General features: G+C 46.6%; 1 protein-coding gene across 2 annotated transcripts in view; it reads left to right on the plus strand.

Moving 5' to 3' along the window:
- The window catches only part of Mipep (mitochondrial intermediate peptidase), a 120,920-nt gene that overhangs the window by 72,789 nt on the left and 30,920 nt on the right, over nucleotides 1-17,211 (plus strand). For both annotated transcript variants that reach the window (NR_040642.1, NM_027436.3), the window contains exon 17: nucleotides 14,668-14,789. Coding sequence is in view for 1 of the 2 variants with exons in the window: in NM_027436.3 (NP_081712.2) it covers nucleotides 14,668-14,789 (122 nt within the window). In the remaining variant the exon portion in view is untranslated. The remainder of the gene's footprint in view (nucleotides 1-14,667; nucleotides 14,790-17,211) is intronic.

The raw sequence follows: 17,211 nt of genomic DNA on the forward strand, positions 1-17,211 counted from the left end.
GAGTTTTTCTTCAGATCCTTAGTGCTCCACCTAGGAGCAGTCTGGCTGAGAGCGGCAGTTACCTGTGTCCAATACGAAGTCCTCAGCCCTGCAGCTCTTAGGGGCTCCTCCCTGCTGCCCTTCCTCCTTTCCTCCCAGGGAGGTGACAGTGCACTGGCTGCCCCTGTGAGCAGGTGCACACACAGCAGCAGGGACACCTCCCCTTACAGACCTCCTGGGCATGCTCTTCCTGGGCTGGAGTTTGTGTATGGTCCGCTCACCCAGGCTTCATATGGCAGGACACAGTAACTAATGAAATATCAGATGTTTGTCAGCAATAAAATAATCTTCTAAAATGTGGTATGCCAGAAGTGGAGTGTGATAGAGCAATGATCAGGTTCTTGTGAATACTTTCATAAGTTCTGGTGAGCATAAGCATTTGTTTCTGTTAGCTGTTGGCCACCATTGTTGCAGGGTGATTATGCTGAGTTCCTTGCCTCCAGCAGTGCTGAGCTGTGCATTTGTTCTGCATCCTCCACGGTACTCAGTGTTGCCAGGTCTTCTGATTCCAGCCTTTCCAGAGGCTGAGCATCAACGCACTGTGGTTTGCATTTGATAGTTCTCCAAATGTTTGCAGGCCACTTGATTTCCTATCATTTGACAGACGCTGATAGAAGATTGCTGGCTGAAAGGGGACATGAAAGAAAGGGACCACTTGAGAGTGGTAATGAGGGATGAAAGGTTGTGTTGAGGTAGAGAGGACTCTAGGGAGTATTGAGAACACAGGCTCTTGGGAGGTCAAGGGGTCAGGGTACTGATAAAGAGCTGAGATGCTTGTTAACAGGAGTAACATCGTGCGGGACATTGCGGTCCTCTAGCGGGGAAGTGAGAACTGGGCAGTGGTCCAAGGAGCAAAGCAGGATGGTCTGGAACATAAAGGCTGTTCCTCCATTCCCCCAGACCTGCGACAGGTAGGGCTTGGGAGAAGGAAGCCATTATTAGAAAGGTTGTCATATTTTCAGTGGACCTGGGTGGCAGGAATAGTTAAAGATGACCTGTGAAAATAAATGTGGTTTTGCCAGTGACTGGATTCTAGAGAGCTTAGCAGAAAACAGGGAACTAGAGAAGAGGTTGGAAAGTGGGATACTCAGCACTGAGACCAGCCAAGTAGATGGCTTGTCTTGGTGACACTAAGAGAAATGGCACAGGATGGTGGGTGGCCTCTGTTGAGTGCCTGCCTGATGTTGGAGGAATGGCTGGAGGAGAGATGGAATGGACTGGGGTGAGCCTGGTCTGGGGCCTCCCATTCTGTAGACACTGGGAGTCAGAAAGGGGGCATTAGAAGTGATGGGTTTTCATAGTTTGCAAAGGGCAATTCAGAAGCCATGTATGTGTTGAATGTCCCAAACTGAAGCTGTGCTACGGGAACCCACAAAGTGAGGCTGGCCCGAGGTGTCACAGACAGTGTTGGTCCACAAATATGCAGTAGCACTGGACTGGCGTTCCCTTATTTGTACTAGTTTACTTCCCCAAAACAATAAGTAGAACAAAAACATCTCGCATAAGATAGTGGTCAAAGAAGGCAAATAATGAAAGACAGATCTGAATCATTTATTTATTGCTGGTGTGTGTGTGTGTGTGTGTGTGTGTGTGTGTGTGTGTATAATATACAGCTATATAGTTGTCACTCAAATGTGTGAAAATTGTTCAGTTTTTCTAGCACTCAGAATGAACAAGGAACAACATGGAATGCTACGTTTGTGTATCAGATAGTAGCCACTTTGTGCAGTAATGCTGAATGTCAGCTTTGATATACTGGGCTAGATGTTTGAAATGTATATGCAGGTTTAGAAGGAAGGATCAATAACCCGAAGAGCTTATCTACCTACCTAACCCAGTAGTTACTTGGGGAAATTCAAGCTAAAGAAATATAAATACAAATTAAACTGTAGGCTCTCATATGTGCACTGGGGCCACCATGGCCACCCTTAGACCTGCTTGGTAACAATGCCACTCTGCTGTGTGGGGTGCAGTTTTCTCCTTGTCCCTGGAAACTCTGGCCATGTGACTGTGGTAGGAGTGATGTGTGAACAGAAGTGACACAGACAGTTATTCAGTCCTGCTTTGGCATAGCCTGACTTGCAGCCCGTATGGTGAAATGAGGTGCCACTTTCAGTGTTCACAGACTGTTCTTGAGTCTAATGGAAATAGGAATTTATAGATGTGATTTTTGAGTTTGGAAGAAAAGAAAGGCTAAGGAGAACACTAATACATGTTTATCACCCATTGTGGACTGAGATTCAGTTTTGTTCTTTTTGTGTGTATATGCAGGTGTCCGTTCACGTGTGTGGAGGCTAGAGGTTGACATCAGTGTCATCCTTCATCACTCTCTACCTTATTGTGTGCTATGTTATACATATGTGCAGTGTGTGGATGGATACATGTACAGGTGTGCACTCCAAATAAGTGGAGACCAGCATGAATTTTGGGTGCGCTGCTCTATCACTGTCTACCTTATTCCTTTGAGACAGAGTCTCTCACTGAACTAGACTGGCAGCCAGCAAGCCTTCCTCCCATGCCCAGCTTTTAATGTGGGTGCTGTGGGTTTGAACTTAAAACCCTCAAACCCTTATTTATGCTTTTACAACACACACTCCTAGCTACTGAGCCACTTCCTCTGTCCATCCCACCTTATTTCTAAGACAGGGTGTCTTACTAAGCCCTTCTGTATTCACCACTTACCTAAACTTGACGGGCAGACAAGCCCCAGGGACCCTTCCTCCTCTCACTCCTGGCTCTGTACTAGGTTTAAAGCCACTGCACCTGGCCCTTTCCTGGGAACTGAGGGTCTGAATACTAAGCCTGTTATTGACTGAGCCATCTCCTTGGCCCCTTGCTAAGTTTTGTTTTTCAACTATAATATCTCCCCCCTTTTTTTTTCAGTAATGAGCATATTTTCATCATAAACTCCGAAAGACAACACTTGCCCCAGTTGCTCCATATCCTCTGTCATTAGAGGGGAACGACTCTTTGAAGTGACATTTGTCGCAATGATTCAGCTTGTTTTAGTTCTTGGTGTAGCATGCACAACCCTGGAGCTGAGTGTAAAGACTCCACCCCCCTACCCCCACCCTAAAGGAGCTTGGGAGTTCTGCTGCGGAAAAGCCTTGTCCTGCACAATAGTCTTTTCTGAAGTAATCAGCACATATGGCCAGCTACTGCACAGACGAGCCGCGGTGGACGAAGCATTAAAAATAGATGCTTGGTTTGGATAAAACATACCCACGTTAATAGACGAGAATGCCTGGAGCCCTGGCCACAGTAGCATGGTGTTGGCGGTGAAGCCTTGGGGCCTTTCCCTTAGGGAACGAGCTGGAGTGCTTTTGAAGGCCCGAGTGTCTCAGAAATGTTTGAGCCTCCTGTCATCGGCTGCAGATGCCATCATCCTCATGGGCACCTGCCAGTACCTGAACCTGGTCCCCCAGCTCCTACCAGCTTAGGTTCCCCAGTTTGTGTCCCTTTCCTGCAGCAGCCAGGCAGCTGAGACTTGAGGTTCAGACTGGCCTTCCAGATAGTTCTGTGACACTTTACACTGTGTGCCAGGCCCACTGTGTCACTGTTTTGTTTGGAGTGGAGTGACAGGTTGACACTTAACCTGCTCACCAAGGCATGGCTTCCTAGGCCCTCCCTTTGTGTGGAGTTGGTCTTTACTTCAGCCTGAAACCTGCCCCAGAACTCCATTCTCTTGGCCCTAACTCACTTTTAATTTCTGGAAGACCTACAGGTGACCCTGTGGCACAGATTTCTTTGTGCATGTAACCACTTTAGGTAACACTCATAAGAACAGGCAGCCAGGTAAAGGTGCTCATAGCTCGTCCACATTGCATGGTTCTCCTGCAAGGGTTCCCCTTGATGGATGGCCCTGATCACTCTAGTTTATGACCGCGCTGTAACTTACAACTTTGCCTGCCACTCTTGACCCCTAGTCAAGCTCACACCTTTCCTGCTGGCCTTGCTCTATCTTTATATAGGGAACGGTGAGAGGAGTCTGCCTCAGTTTCCCAGGTTTGTGCTGATCGTCTTGTTCCTACTGATTTTTATAGCAACATTAATATCTTATCCTTTTGAAATATTTTTCATATTTATTGACTCAGCTTCTTTCATAATTCTCTTTAATATTCAAAAAGCTTTGTCTTGTTGGATTGAATTTTTTTTCTGTCTTGTTAGTTCTAATAAGAGCTAATAAGAGTTTTCTTATGGTTCTCTATCATGCTTGAACAATACTGCTTAGCATTTCTCAACCCTGTCTGAAAAAACAAAAAACAAAACTTTTCTTTAGTTACTGTTATTATTTGTGTGTGTGTGTATTAGTGTGTGTGTGCATGTGTGTGAGTGTGTGTGCAGTGATTACAGAGGCCAGAAAGAGGATGAATGGGTGATTCCCTTGGGCTAGAGTCACAGGCAGTTGTAAGCTGCCTGATGTGGATGCTGAGAATCACACTTGGTCCTCTGGAAGCACAGGAAGTGCTCTTGACTGCTGAGCCACATCTCAGCCCAAAGACTTCCTAATACAAACCATTTGCCCATATTTTGTTTTGATGCTTTTATGATTTTATTTGTTTACTCTCAAATCTTGATGTGAATAGCTGTTGTTGGAAGATATGAGATCTGGAACCAACTCTAGTTCCTCTGTTGTTAATACCTCATCTCTCCCATATGCAAAGGTCTTGGTTTATTTTGTTTCTGAACTTGCCATGGCAGGGACTCATGTGTGTCACTTGTGTTTGTCCTTGATTTTCAGTACAGCTGCCTGCTCCTCCCACACTGCCATGGATCTGTAATGTTCTTCTTAGACATCTCTCTTGTTATCTATGTATGTGTTTGATTTTTATCTACTTATTCCCTCTCCCTCTCTCTCCCTTACCCCCAACCCCCCAAGCTAGATCTTGCTAAATAATATTTTTTGCTGTCTAAGGTTTGCACGTTTCTATTTGTCCTGCATTGGTGCAAATTGCTTGAACTTTGAAAATAAGGCTTAAATAGCAATGAAAAAGAGCAATGGTCATCATTGTTTATGGTTTTAATGGGATGTTTCTTGTCTAACCCACAATTTAGAAGGAGACTAATGGCTCTATCTGGGGGAAGAGAACATTCCAAGTGTAGGGTGGCATGCTCTAATGTCGAAAACAAGACTGAAGAAGTTAGTGCGTGGGCACAGGGTCATCCAGAGCACCCACAACAGACAGAGAGAGGACTGCTCTGAGCAGGAGTTGAGTAATGATGCAATGCAGGAGTCATGTAGAGTGGAGAAAGCGAGCTAGCGGGCGTCCCATGGTCTGGGTCAAGTGCATACAGACCATCTGTCTGCAGGTGGTTGGTATTGCCAGTGTGGCAGGACCTAGGAGATAAACCTCTCGGCATGTCAGGAGGAGAGTGGGTGAATTCAGGGGGACAGAAGCCACCTAAGTATAGGTAGTACCATCCTAAGGGCTGAGGTCCTGGACTGAATACAAAGAAAAGACCTGAACACTGGAGTTCATCTCCCTCTACTTCCTGACTGTGATGGTGGCCAGCCCTTCATGTTCTTGCTGTGGCCTCCCCACCATGCCCAACTACACCCTCAGATTGTGAGGTAGAAGAAACCTTTTCTTCCTTAAGTTGTTTTTGTCTGGTATGTTGCTGCATATAATACAACATGAAATCATGGTGGCGCTGACGTGGTCTAAGCAGCGCAGCTGATAGGCAGTGTCCCTGTGGGTAACTGAGGAACGGCTTGAGAGGGGAATCTAAATAATAAAGACAGTGCGGGGGACGAGTCAGTTACTTATAGACTGGGTCAGGACGGGAGATGACAGTAGACTGACTCCACTGGGGCTTTCATGATATTCAGCCTCTTGTCCTTAGAGATTTGATAGCTGTCTCTGCTTTTTAAGAAGAGCCACTTGCCAGGCTACCAGAGGTCCCCATTGCAACACTCAGCTAGTTGTTTAAGTGGCCATATGGCAGGTTCTGTGTCCTAATGACCTTATATACCCAAGTGTTAAAGTAATTTACCTCTGACACACCTTACTTGTAATGTGTGTGATGACTGGTTTGAAAGATGCTGGGATGGCTGCTCTCTTTAACACACTGTCTTCAGATCCTGACTTCGCACTGATGCAATCTCTCTTTTCTCATGTGTATGTTTTTCTGTGACTCCAGAAAGCTTTGAAATAGTCTCTGATTTATGGGGAGTGAAACGTGAACCGAACTTTCTCAGATCATGCAGAGAAACTCAGACACTTCAAAGCCAGAAAGAAATAGCATGGGAAATGATTTATACAGTTGCAGCACAGACCTTTTTCCACTTACCCAAAGTACAGTCTAAATGCTTTCACATCACTGAGTCCTTTAAATGGAAGCAAGGGGTGTCTATAAAACAAGCATAGTTTACATTTTCAGAACCACTTCTTATAGATCATTTTCTCTCTTAAAACCTAGTTTATCCTTCAAACAGTTGAACCAGTCATGTATTGAATTAAAAGCGAAGATAAAAGCACAGAGAAGATTGTGAAGAACAAAGTGCAGCTCCGGCTGTAGCTGAGGACCACAACATTGGAAACAAGTGCACAGCGCTGGACGCTGTTGAGGCAGGTCCAGTGTAGCAAGGACATCCAGCCGAGAGCATCGTCCGGCTGCCGAGCAGCTGGCGCCACTGAAGCTCAGTGATCTCAGAGTGGCCTTTCTCATGGTCCTAGAGTGCTGATGCTTGATCTAGACTATCTTCTCGCAACCTCTCACTTGCAATCACTTAATAGCACCGTGTTCCTCTCACCCAGCTGCTCCCACAGTGGTACCCCTCACAGCCATGTGCTGTCAGAGGAAGACAACCAGCCTTGCCGTGATGTTGCTACCTCAGGAGTCTCAATTAGTTCGTCATGAATGCACTGCTCTTGTTTCTAAGGTGGACAGCCGAGAGTTAGTGAAAACTGACTTTATAAGTGATTATGTTCTCTTTAGGTGAGAGTCAAATCACATGCAGTTAGGAACGTTGGGGGTGGTGATATCCGCAGGGATTTGGGGTGCCCTGGACCAGCCGGATGCTAGGGAAACATGGGTGCTTAGGAGCGCTGGCTGCAGAGAGCCATGGAGGTCCTTGCTGTCTGGGCTGCTTGTGATGGAGGGTGTGGCATGTGCTATGAGGTCACCCATTTTAAGTTTTCTGTTTCCTGATGATCGTTTTGCCTCCTTTTTCTCTCTTCTTCTGTAGCGTTGCTTTTCCCATTTAAGCATTTTGACCTAATGTTGAAACAAAGTGTCACAGACCCAAAGTTGCCCATACTGTGGACTCGGCTTAATTTCCCTGTTTATTTCAGAGCTAGACATGGCCTCCTGCATTGTTTCCACAAACCACTAATGACCCACAATTTAAAAAAAAAAAATAGTATTGACTGCCTTGGCCCATGATTGTTTTTTTCCCTCCAGTAAGTCATAAAATGTTTTTTAGACAGACCAGTTTTAGACCTAAATTATTTAGAAAAATCTCTCCACGGGTCATACTTAGTCTCCGAATTCCTGTTTCCTTCACCTGTCTTATGTCCTTTGACAGACACTGCCCGGGACACATGACTGGAAACACCGTGATAGGGTGTGTGTGCTGGTGGGCACTCTGACATGGCAGGGAAGGGTCAGAAATGGCATTCCATCTGGGCACAGTTATTTCAAATTTGAACTTTATCCTGTGTTAACCATGGTACACAGGTTATATCTGCAGAGAGGTTTGTGCAGTCCTGGAGACCATGGGGCCCTTACAAGGTTTGAGGTTGGTGAGCAGAGCCCTATAGCAGCAGGGATGAGCTATGAGGATATAGCTATGGCTCCAACATGGAGGGGACTAAGAGTGTGCGTGTGTGTGTGTGTGTGTGTGTGTGTGTGTGTGTGTTGGCCTAAGGAAATGAACCTGAGACTCCAGAAGTAAACCTGTTCACTTACACTCAGTTTGTTGATTAAAGACTACCAAGATGACAACTCGCTGGGAAGATAATTCTCTTTTAAAAGAATGGAGATAGCTCTGCAGATACCCACAGTGAGGGTGAGATTGAATGCCTGCACATAATTGTGCATAGAAAGACTTACTTAAAACAGAGTAGGGAGTCAGCTTCAGAGCTAAAGCTGAGGAAGGAAGACACAGGTCCACATAGTCTTCACCTTGTATTAGACAATAGTTTCTAGATTTGACACAAGTAAGCAAGCAGAGACCACAGATAAATTAGCACTCATTAATCCTTTAGAAAATTGTACTCAAAAGGCATTCCTGTGGAGGTGACCTGACACCACACAGAGCAGCTAGAATGTGCGTATGATGTGTGCTTAGTCTCCAAAATGTATAAAGAACTCTGGCAACAGTAACAGGCCAATGACCCACTTTTTAAAGTGAGCAAAGGATTTCAAGAGCTGCTTCTCCAAAGAGGATAATAGAAGGCCAATAAATACATAACGTTCAACGTCATTAGTTATAAAAATTCAAATCAGAGACCCAACAAGAGAAGGGAGGTGCCCTTTCTCTGTCTGTTAGTTAGTCTGTAATAGTTGTCACTAGAACAACTGTGTCGGGTGACACAACAATTTAAAAAGAAAGGTTTATTTTACCTCAGTGTTGGAAAAGGCTGTTCTGGCAGGCTCCATTGTTTCTAGACTATGGTGAGGTTGAACATTATAGTATAGAAGGTTTGCAGAGCAAAGCAGTGTACCTCATGACAGACAGACAAGGGTTGGAAACAAGGCCCATCTTTACAGGGTACACTGCCAGTGACCTGCCTTCTCCAGCCTGGTCCCACATCCCGTACATCCCAGCACCTCCTGTAATGTCATCCTGTTGTGAACCCACTAGTGGCTTAATTGTTGACATCAGTAAGCAGCCAGAGACCACAGATAATCAGGACTCATTAATATTTTAGAAGGTACAATTGTATGTGTGTATTACTCCTAAGTAATGGTGTTGGGTCTCCACATCTCTTTAACATCCCAGTGACGTGCTGTTGGTTATTAGTCAGGCGCTCCTTATGTTTCAGCCACAGTTATTACAGTTTTCACTTCTGTGGGAAAAGGATTGTACAAGCCATTACTTAAGGAATTTTGGACATTCTTCAGAGGAGACAGTCAGGGCGGGTTGATGACATGATGATAGAGAACAGGCGACCCTCGTCATTTCAGCGAATCAGTCGCGTGCTTCATTTCTGGCAGCCCTGCCGTGCAGGATACAGGTAGTAACAGGATCTGCAAATGGCAGGCTGTCGCTGCCCTGGGCGATACTTGAGAATGTGAAGTTAATAAACTTCTGGAATGCCTTCTGAGGATGACAGGTGGGTGGGAGGGAGGGTAGAGCTGTACAATTCCAGGGCCGAGGGTGGTTCTCAGAGAGCCGTGTTTCTGATTGCATGTAATGGATGTTCATGTGGAGATGAGTTGGAGGCTCTTACTCCAGGATAACTAGAAAGGAATTCTGGGAAGCTGTGAGCGCCCCAGCTAGGGACTGTGCGCAGCATTTAAAGCTGAGGTGAAGAAGGTTGAGAGGTAAATGTGTGAAAGTAAAGGCGTGGCTGGAGTCCTTAGGCCTCAGACTTCGAATGAGGCCGGTGTGACTGCCCCGCATCTATCAGAACACATGTGTACCTCAGGCTGGTGCATGAGAAGGTCAATAATACTGATGGTGAAATTGTCTTCATTCTGATTTGTCACTTCAGAAATTTTATTTCCTGAAATGCTTGTGACTTTGATAGTTAGAAGGTTAGAGACAGGAATCAGACTAATACATGTGAAATGTGCATGAAGAGCAGGTAGCTGTGTCCGATTCTTTGTGGTGTCTCATCCTCTGGATGCACTTATTACAGAAACTGCCAGGCACACGATACCACAGCCTGTGCTGTCTGCCTGCAGCCCGCTTGCAGGTGACAGCACCATGTGAACCTCTTACTTTTTCCCTGAAAGCAACAAGAGAGCCCCGTGAGGCAGTGTGATGCTGTCACATCTGCAAGGGAAGGTTTAGAGAGGACATCCCATGTAACAGAGTCATCACCATGACATCGGCCCTTGCAAGAGTCAGTTCTTTGTGCCACAGGTCCCATAGATTGAAAATCAGGTTGTCAGACTTGGTACCAAACACCTTTACTCACTAAACCTTCTTGCCAGCTCCAATCTTATTATTGTTAATTTTTTTTCTGAAACAAGTCCTTTCTTGTTAGGAGTTCCAAACTACCCTGTGCTATTTATAAGACCCTCTCTCAATAAAACAAAGTCAGGAAAAAAGAAAAAAAAGAGTCTCACATCTAACAAATAATATCGTCAGAGAAGTATTTTCAAGAGACCAAAATAGCCTAAGATTGATTTTTTTTTTTCACCATGACATCCTGTTGTCTGCAATAGGTATTTAATAATTCCAGGGTTGCCGGGCGTGGTGATGCATGCCTTTAATCCCAGCACTCGGGAGGCAGAGGCAGAGGCAGGCAGATTTCTGAGTTCGAGGCCAGCCTGGTCTACAGAGTGAGTTCCAGGACAGCCAGGGTATACAGAGAAACCCTGTCTCGGAAAAAAAAAAAAAAAAAAAAAAAAAACCCAAAAAATAAATAAATAAAAATAATTCCAGGGTTGCTCATCCTGGTCAGACTGCCGCTGTAGAAGCCCATGGTGCCTTGCCGACCACCATCAAACTCCTGTCATGTTCCTGCAGGATTGTGTGAGTCCAGACCCAGACCCAGCAAGCGCTTGAGTGGCACCCACTGGAGGCAAAGAACCCCATACTCTCATGCAGTCTGCGATGCCTCATGACGGGTCGTCTTATAGTGAACTTTAGGAAGCACATTCATACATATCACTGGAAATGAAATGATGTGTGCTACATTTGATAGGAAAATCAAGAGACCTGACAAGTTCCATTATTCAACACTGTCACGCGCTTAAGGGAGTGCTGAGCTCACAAGTCCCTCATTAGAGTTCAAAGGGGACAATGGTAAAAAAGCACTGTCCGTGTTCCTAGAAAGCCGTGGAGCCACAAAGGACACTGAGAGCCCTGTAGCCTCCACTCTGCATTCTCTGGCAGGGCACAGTGTCGCAGTGTCCGTGCCTTCAATGCACTTCTTCACCAGAGATGGGATCCTTGAGTGTCTGACCCACCCACAGCAACAGTGAGAGTCAGCCTGGGCCAGTGTGAGCAGTCACAGGTCTGCGTCACTGGCTCTGTAATGCTTGTCATGCTGTGTGTGGTGAAGACTCGGAGGAAAAGTGAGAACTAGGCTCTTCCATAAATACCTCTTAGGAAGATTTAAAGGAGAAATGGCGCCACATTCCGTAGCCCTGCGGCCTCACTCCAGAGAGAATAATGTGGAAAGAGAAATGGGAACAAGAGCCTGGTGTGAGGATGAATTAGCGGGGATCTGGTAATTGTGTTCAAACAGCAGTGTAATTGCAGGGCTCCCCATGAGCTTATGGGCCCCAGATGAAAGGTGGCAGGCAGGCAGGCAGGCAGGATTTCTTAGTGTGCCTTGAGGTAAGTGAAGGGCTAAGAACCAAACCCAAGGCTGTAATTAGAGAGCAAGAGGCAGTGAGGCCGTACTCCACACTGCACCTGATGTCTTTCCCATTCTCAGAGTTCTTGCTTTTATTGAGCTGTTTATATGGACTCACCTGTGAGTTGAAACTAAGGAACCTAGACATTTTTTTCAGCTCAGTCAGGCTGCTGCTGAAGTATGCCTGCTCTCTGGATAGAACAAATCGCACTCAGCCGGAATCCACAACGTGCACCTGTCCCCCACCTGACCCCAGCCATGATGGTGAAGCTAGTTCTACAGGTCACCAGGAAGACAGAAGACAAAGCCCCCGCCCCCTCGGCCCCTGTGCTGCTGGCTCTGTTAGATGCTGCAATGGATATCCTGATGAAGTATCCGCACTGAAGCAGCAAGCCATAGTCTGCCAAAAGTCTCATCACACCGCAGCCAAATTGCTCTCGAGAAAATCCCAGATGTAGATGAAGATTCTAGCACGCCATAACAGAATGCAAATCCCCACTCCTGCCACCAAATAAGGCAGACTAGGAAGAACTATGTGTAGGTTTTCAGTGAGTTCCAGAGGACCACTCTTTTGGCTAAAATTGTAGTTAGTCAGAGCTGTACTGAACTTTGACCGCAGGTGGTCCTGGGCCACTTGGCTTTCTTTTAAACACCACCGTGGGAGCCTGGGAAGATGACTTGCCAGTGAAGTATTTGCTACATGAGTGTGTGGACTCACACTGACCTGAGAAGCTCGCTTGGCAGTACTTGTCTGTTACCCAGTGGTGGTGAGGTAAAGACAGGAGGATCCAGTAGTCTATCCTCCCTGGTGAGCTCTAGGGTAGTGAGAAACCCCGTCTCAGAAACGAAGGTAGCAAGCAACCGCAGAAGACACCCAATGTTGACTTCTGGACTCTACATGCATGTGTGCAAGCATGTACATACACACAAAGATACACACAGACACCCCCACATACACACAGACACATCCTACTTTGTCTAAATAAGGCCTGTAGTCAGGTTTACCCCATCTGCCTCCACATGTGTCTTGTGCTTGGTAGAGAGCAGGCCAGGTCACTGACAGGACCCAGGATGGCAGAAAGCGCGCATGTAGTTTGAGTGCTGGTCTGGAGGCATCAGAGACTTGTTCTGACTGGCTTTGTGCCTTACTGGTCGGCGTGTTGCCCTCACAGATGGATTCACAGGAGACTCTGCTAGGGAGACTCTATGTAAATACACATAGTGTCTACCTGATTTCTAATCCTATCTTTTTGTAAAAAAGGAGAGTGGACATTGAAGATTATTGCATATCTTTGCCACACTGGCTCAGTGGCCCAAGCTGGTTGGTATATTTCTGCATACCTTCCTGTGACAGCACTTTGTCTACTCCAGGCAGTGTAATTACCTCAAAAGATGTATGTAATAGCATAACTAGTACATGACCTTGGCTCTAAAATTGTAAGCTCTGCATGGGGTTCAGAGTGCTCAGACTTGCCATACCTCTGTGATGAAGGGACCAGCCTTCCAAACAGCTTGGTTTCTTTATGCATTAGCTAGAACTTGCTTATCTAGTCCATAGTATGCTACAAAGTTGTAAGAATTACAGTGTATTTACACTTTATTTCCCAGGGAATATAAGACTTGTTATAGAATCATTCTATAAGAAAAAAGGCATTTTTTTAAAAAGTATTTTAGGTCAATGTGATGGTTTTGTATGCTTGGCCCAGGGAGTGGCACTATTTAGAGGTGTGGCCTTCTAGGAGTAAGTGTATCACACTGTAGGTGTGGGCTTAAGACCTTCACCCTAGCTTCCTGAAAGTCGTTCTTCCACTAGCAGCCTTCAGATGAAGATGTAGACCTCTCAGCCTCTCCTGCACCATGTCTGCCTGGATGCTGCCATGGTTTTGCCTTGATGATAATGGACTGAACCTCTGAGCCTGTAAGCCAGCCCCAATTAAATGTTATCCTTATAAGATTTGCCTTGGTCATGGTGTTTGTTCACAGCAGTAAAACCCTAACTAAGATGGTCAGATAAAATATATGCTTGAAGAAAGTGTAAAATTGTGTCAGAAAGCCAGGTAGTGGTGCACACCTTTAAACCTAGCACTTGGGAGGCAGAGGCAGGCTGATCTTTTGAGTTTGAGGCTAGCCTGGTCTACAGAGTTAGTTCCAGGACAGCCAGGGATACACAGAGAAACCCTGTCTCAAAACAAACAAACAAACAAAAATTTCGTCAGAAAACTGAAATCCTAAGTATCCTCTGGGACAAGGTCAGAAATGCTGCCCAGGGAGCTTGTGCTGCCCTCACAGTGGGCACAGTGGGCACTTGGGCTTCCCAAGGCATTGGTAGGAAAAGAAGTCTCCAGTGGGTTCGCTGTCCTTTTTTTTTTTTAATTATTTTTTACTAGATATTTTCTTTATTTACATTTCAAATGTTATCCCCTTTCTTAGTTTCCCCTCTGAAAATCCCCTATCCTCCCCTCCCTCCCCCTGCTCCCCAGCCCGCCTACTCCTGCTTCCTGGCCCAGGCATTCCCCTACACTAGGGCATAGAGCCTTCACAGGACCAAGGGCCGCTCCTCGCACTGATGAGATGATGATGATGACCGACTAGGCCATCCTCTGCTGCCTATGCTCGCTGTTCTTTCTTACGGTCACTTCTCATCTGTCCTCAGAGCAGATGCTCACAGGAACCCCTCCCCTTCAGATGCCCGTGATTGGGCTGGCCCTGCACCTCTTTGCTGCTCCTGTTGCTCCCGTGTGGTTGTCCCCTCCACCCTTCTGTCCTGCACATCCTACAGTGACAAACGTGTTCTTGCAGAGAGTCCAGGTTTGATTCCCACCCTCTATGGTGCTTCGCAGCCTTCTGCAACTCCAATTCCAGAGGACTCAACATCCTCTTCCAGTCTCTGCGGGCGCCAGGCATGAATGTGGTGCAGGTGCATGCAGGCAAAACAGCCACACGTAAAACTAAATAGAGCCACATTGTGATATCGGCTTGTAATGTCAGTTCATGCAGACGCAATTTAGTGAGCCCACGGTAGTCTACACATATGACAATGGTGATACTGTGACGTGACTCCTTGGGTTGAGATCTAAGTTGAGACGTTTGAGCTTTGTGTCCTCTTGGACGCCGTTCTCAGCTCCTGTGCTGGTTTCTGTTTTGGCAGGCCTGGCAGCTGAGGTTCAGCCACCTCGTGGGATATGGTGCCAAGTATTACTCATACCTGATGTCCAGGGCTGTGGCATCCATGATCTGGAAGGAGTGCTTCCTACAGGATCCTTTTAACAGGTAACAAGGGTGGGATGGGGCAAATTCATGACACATCCCTTTCTCAGTCCACAAGATACAACACAGTCCCCCCCCCCACACATATATGCACACTCACTCAGACATACACACACACACACTCAGCATCCAATGGCAGTTGCTTACAACTTTGTGGTCCTGGCCATGGGGGTTTGGGCACTATAATTATTCTTTTATGAGGCCTCACCCTCCAATGAGCCCCTCTGCCTCCCGGTGTGACTGTGCAGCTCTGAAGTCTTCTATGGGACTTTCCTGGTATCCTCAGGTGTAGGGGAACCCCTGTATGAGGGCTCCCAGCATCTGCACAGAGCAATCCTGCACTGTCTTCCATGCAGCCCCCTGGGTTCCTGGTGCTTTCCTAAGGCTTTCTTGCTGAAGGCTAGGCAACTGGAATTCCAGGCCTAAGGACACCCTTATTCCTCTCTCCTGCCTGCCACAGGACTTTGTTTGTTTCCCTTGCCTGGAACAGGATTGGTCTATTGCCATTAACACCCAGTTTGTTTCTGGAAATGGACCTTATTCCTGCTTGAAGGCCTTCTTTGTCTGGAGAAATGTCCATACAGAAAATGGGCAGTCCTGAGGAGGGGTGCTGCTCTCCTGAGGAGGGGTGCTGCTCTTGTGTTCACCTTGACTGAGATCCTTCCCTGGTAGCCGCCCACTGCCCCTTGAGCAGTACAGGTGGCTGCAGTATGCCACCCCACACCACTCCCTGCTGTCTGGCATCTGCTGGGCCCCATAAAGCCTTGCCCCATGTGTCCTTCATCAGGATGACCAGTGGTTCAGACCAGCACTGACCATGTTAATAGAATGTTCAAGACAAGTCTTTCTAGACCACTCTCAGGAGCTACACTATCAGTAGATTAGCAACAAACCTGCCCTTGTAGGAATAGCAAGTCCACTCCTGCCCAGAACATGGCCAGTCTTGACCATGGAGCACACAGGTGAGCGCTAGTGGCCTGTCTTCTAGCCATAGGTTGAGAGAGAGAGAGAGAGAGAGAGGGAGGGAGAGAGAGAGAGAGAGAGAGAGAGAGAGAGAGAGAGAGAGAGAATATGAATGAATGAATGAATGAATGAATGAGAATGGGGCCCTTCTGCTTTGTCTCAGCTTGAGTTCCTCCTGGTGTCCTTGCAGGACCTCGTAACAGTAGCCGCGCAGAGGAGCTGTGGCTCTGGCTTTAGCATTCCTTAGAAGGAGCTTCCTTTGAAAGCAAACCAGTAATTACAGCCTGATGTCATAGCTGCTTAGAGCACTTTATCTCCTCACCACCCAAGTGAGATATCCCTGACACCTCTCAGGCATCCCAGAGATGGTTATCGCCTCTACAGCTTTACCTGTTGACACACACAGCCTCCAGGCTACAGGTAGCCTTCCAGCAGCTGGGCAGAGCTGGGCGAGCATGGTGGGTGACAGCAGAGGGGAAAGAGGATCCTGTGGGCCCCCACCCCCTTGTTCCCCGCATCCTCCATCTGTGCCTCTGCCTTTCCTGCTGTTTCACAGATCCAGCTAACCTCAGGAGTTAGTAATCACATTCAGTTCAGGGGCTTTTCAGCTTGGATATGATGTCATAAGACTCTACTGTTTTTCACAGCGTGGTACCCACATTTTATTTTGTCTCCTGCCCTTTGCACACTGCAGACACTTGGTCTGCTTTACAGACTAATAATTTCCAAAGGGTCTACAGCCAAACTTGCCTACAGTAAATCAGCTTCAGGAAGGGCAGCTCTTTACTGAAGATTTCTATAAAATGGACAAAATACCATGTTGTCTGAAAGAAAACTGTACTTTACTAGAAAACCACATGCTAATAAAAACATATCTCCAAATATTTCTCTGTTGGTTATATGTGAGTTCTTGCCTAGACACGTAGCCGGTGTCCTTTTATGATCATGTAAAGTTAGCTTGTAAAAGTACTCTCTGGGCTAGGAAATTCCTAAGCTCGGTCAAAGAGACCTCGTTTCTTTCTCTGGTGGTGTTTGGTTTGGTACAGGCTGCCTCAGAACTCATGACGCATCCTCCTCAGCCTCCAGAGTTAGGCTTACAGGTCTTCGCTAAAGGGTTGTTCTAACTGAGAGCCAGACTCTGACGCTCAGGACTTCAGAACAGAGGCATGCCAGCGGAGGGCTTTGATGTGGGGGAAGGCTGCTATCTCCCATGGCCATGGACACATCTCCTCTTCTCCACACCCAGGCCAGAGGTTGGCTAAAGCCTTTTACATCTTCCTCTGAGAAGGCCCTGCCTCTGTGTGAGTTTCCTGCTTTGCCTTACTGTTCAGACACTCAGGAGACAGAGAGGAGCAGATTTTTTTGAGTTCAAGTTCAGCCTGGTCTACAGAGTGAGTTCCAGGACAGACAGATGGCTACACAGAGAAACCTTGTCTTAAAAATACCAATATAATTTATTTTA

The sequence above is a fragment of the Mus musculus genome, chromosome 14 (genome assembly GCF_000001635.26).
Source record: "Mus musculus strain C57BL/6J chromosome 14, GRCm38.p6 C57BL/6J".
Classification (NCBI taxonomy): domain Eukaryota; kingdom Metazoa; phylum Chordata; class Mammalia; order Rodentia; family Muridae; genus Mus; species Mus musculus.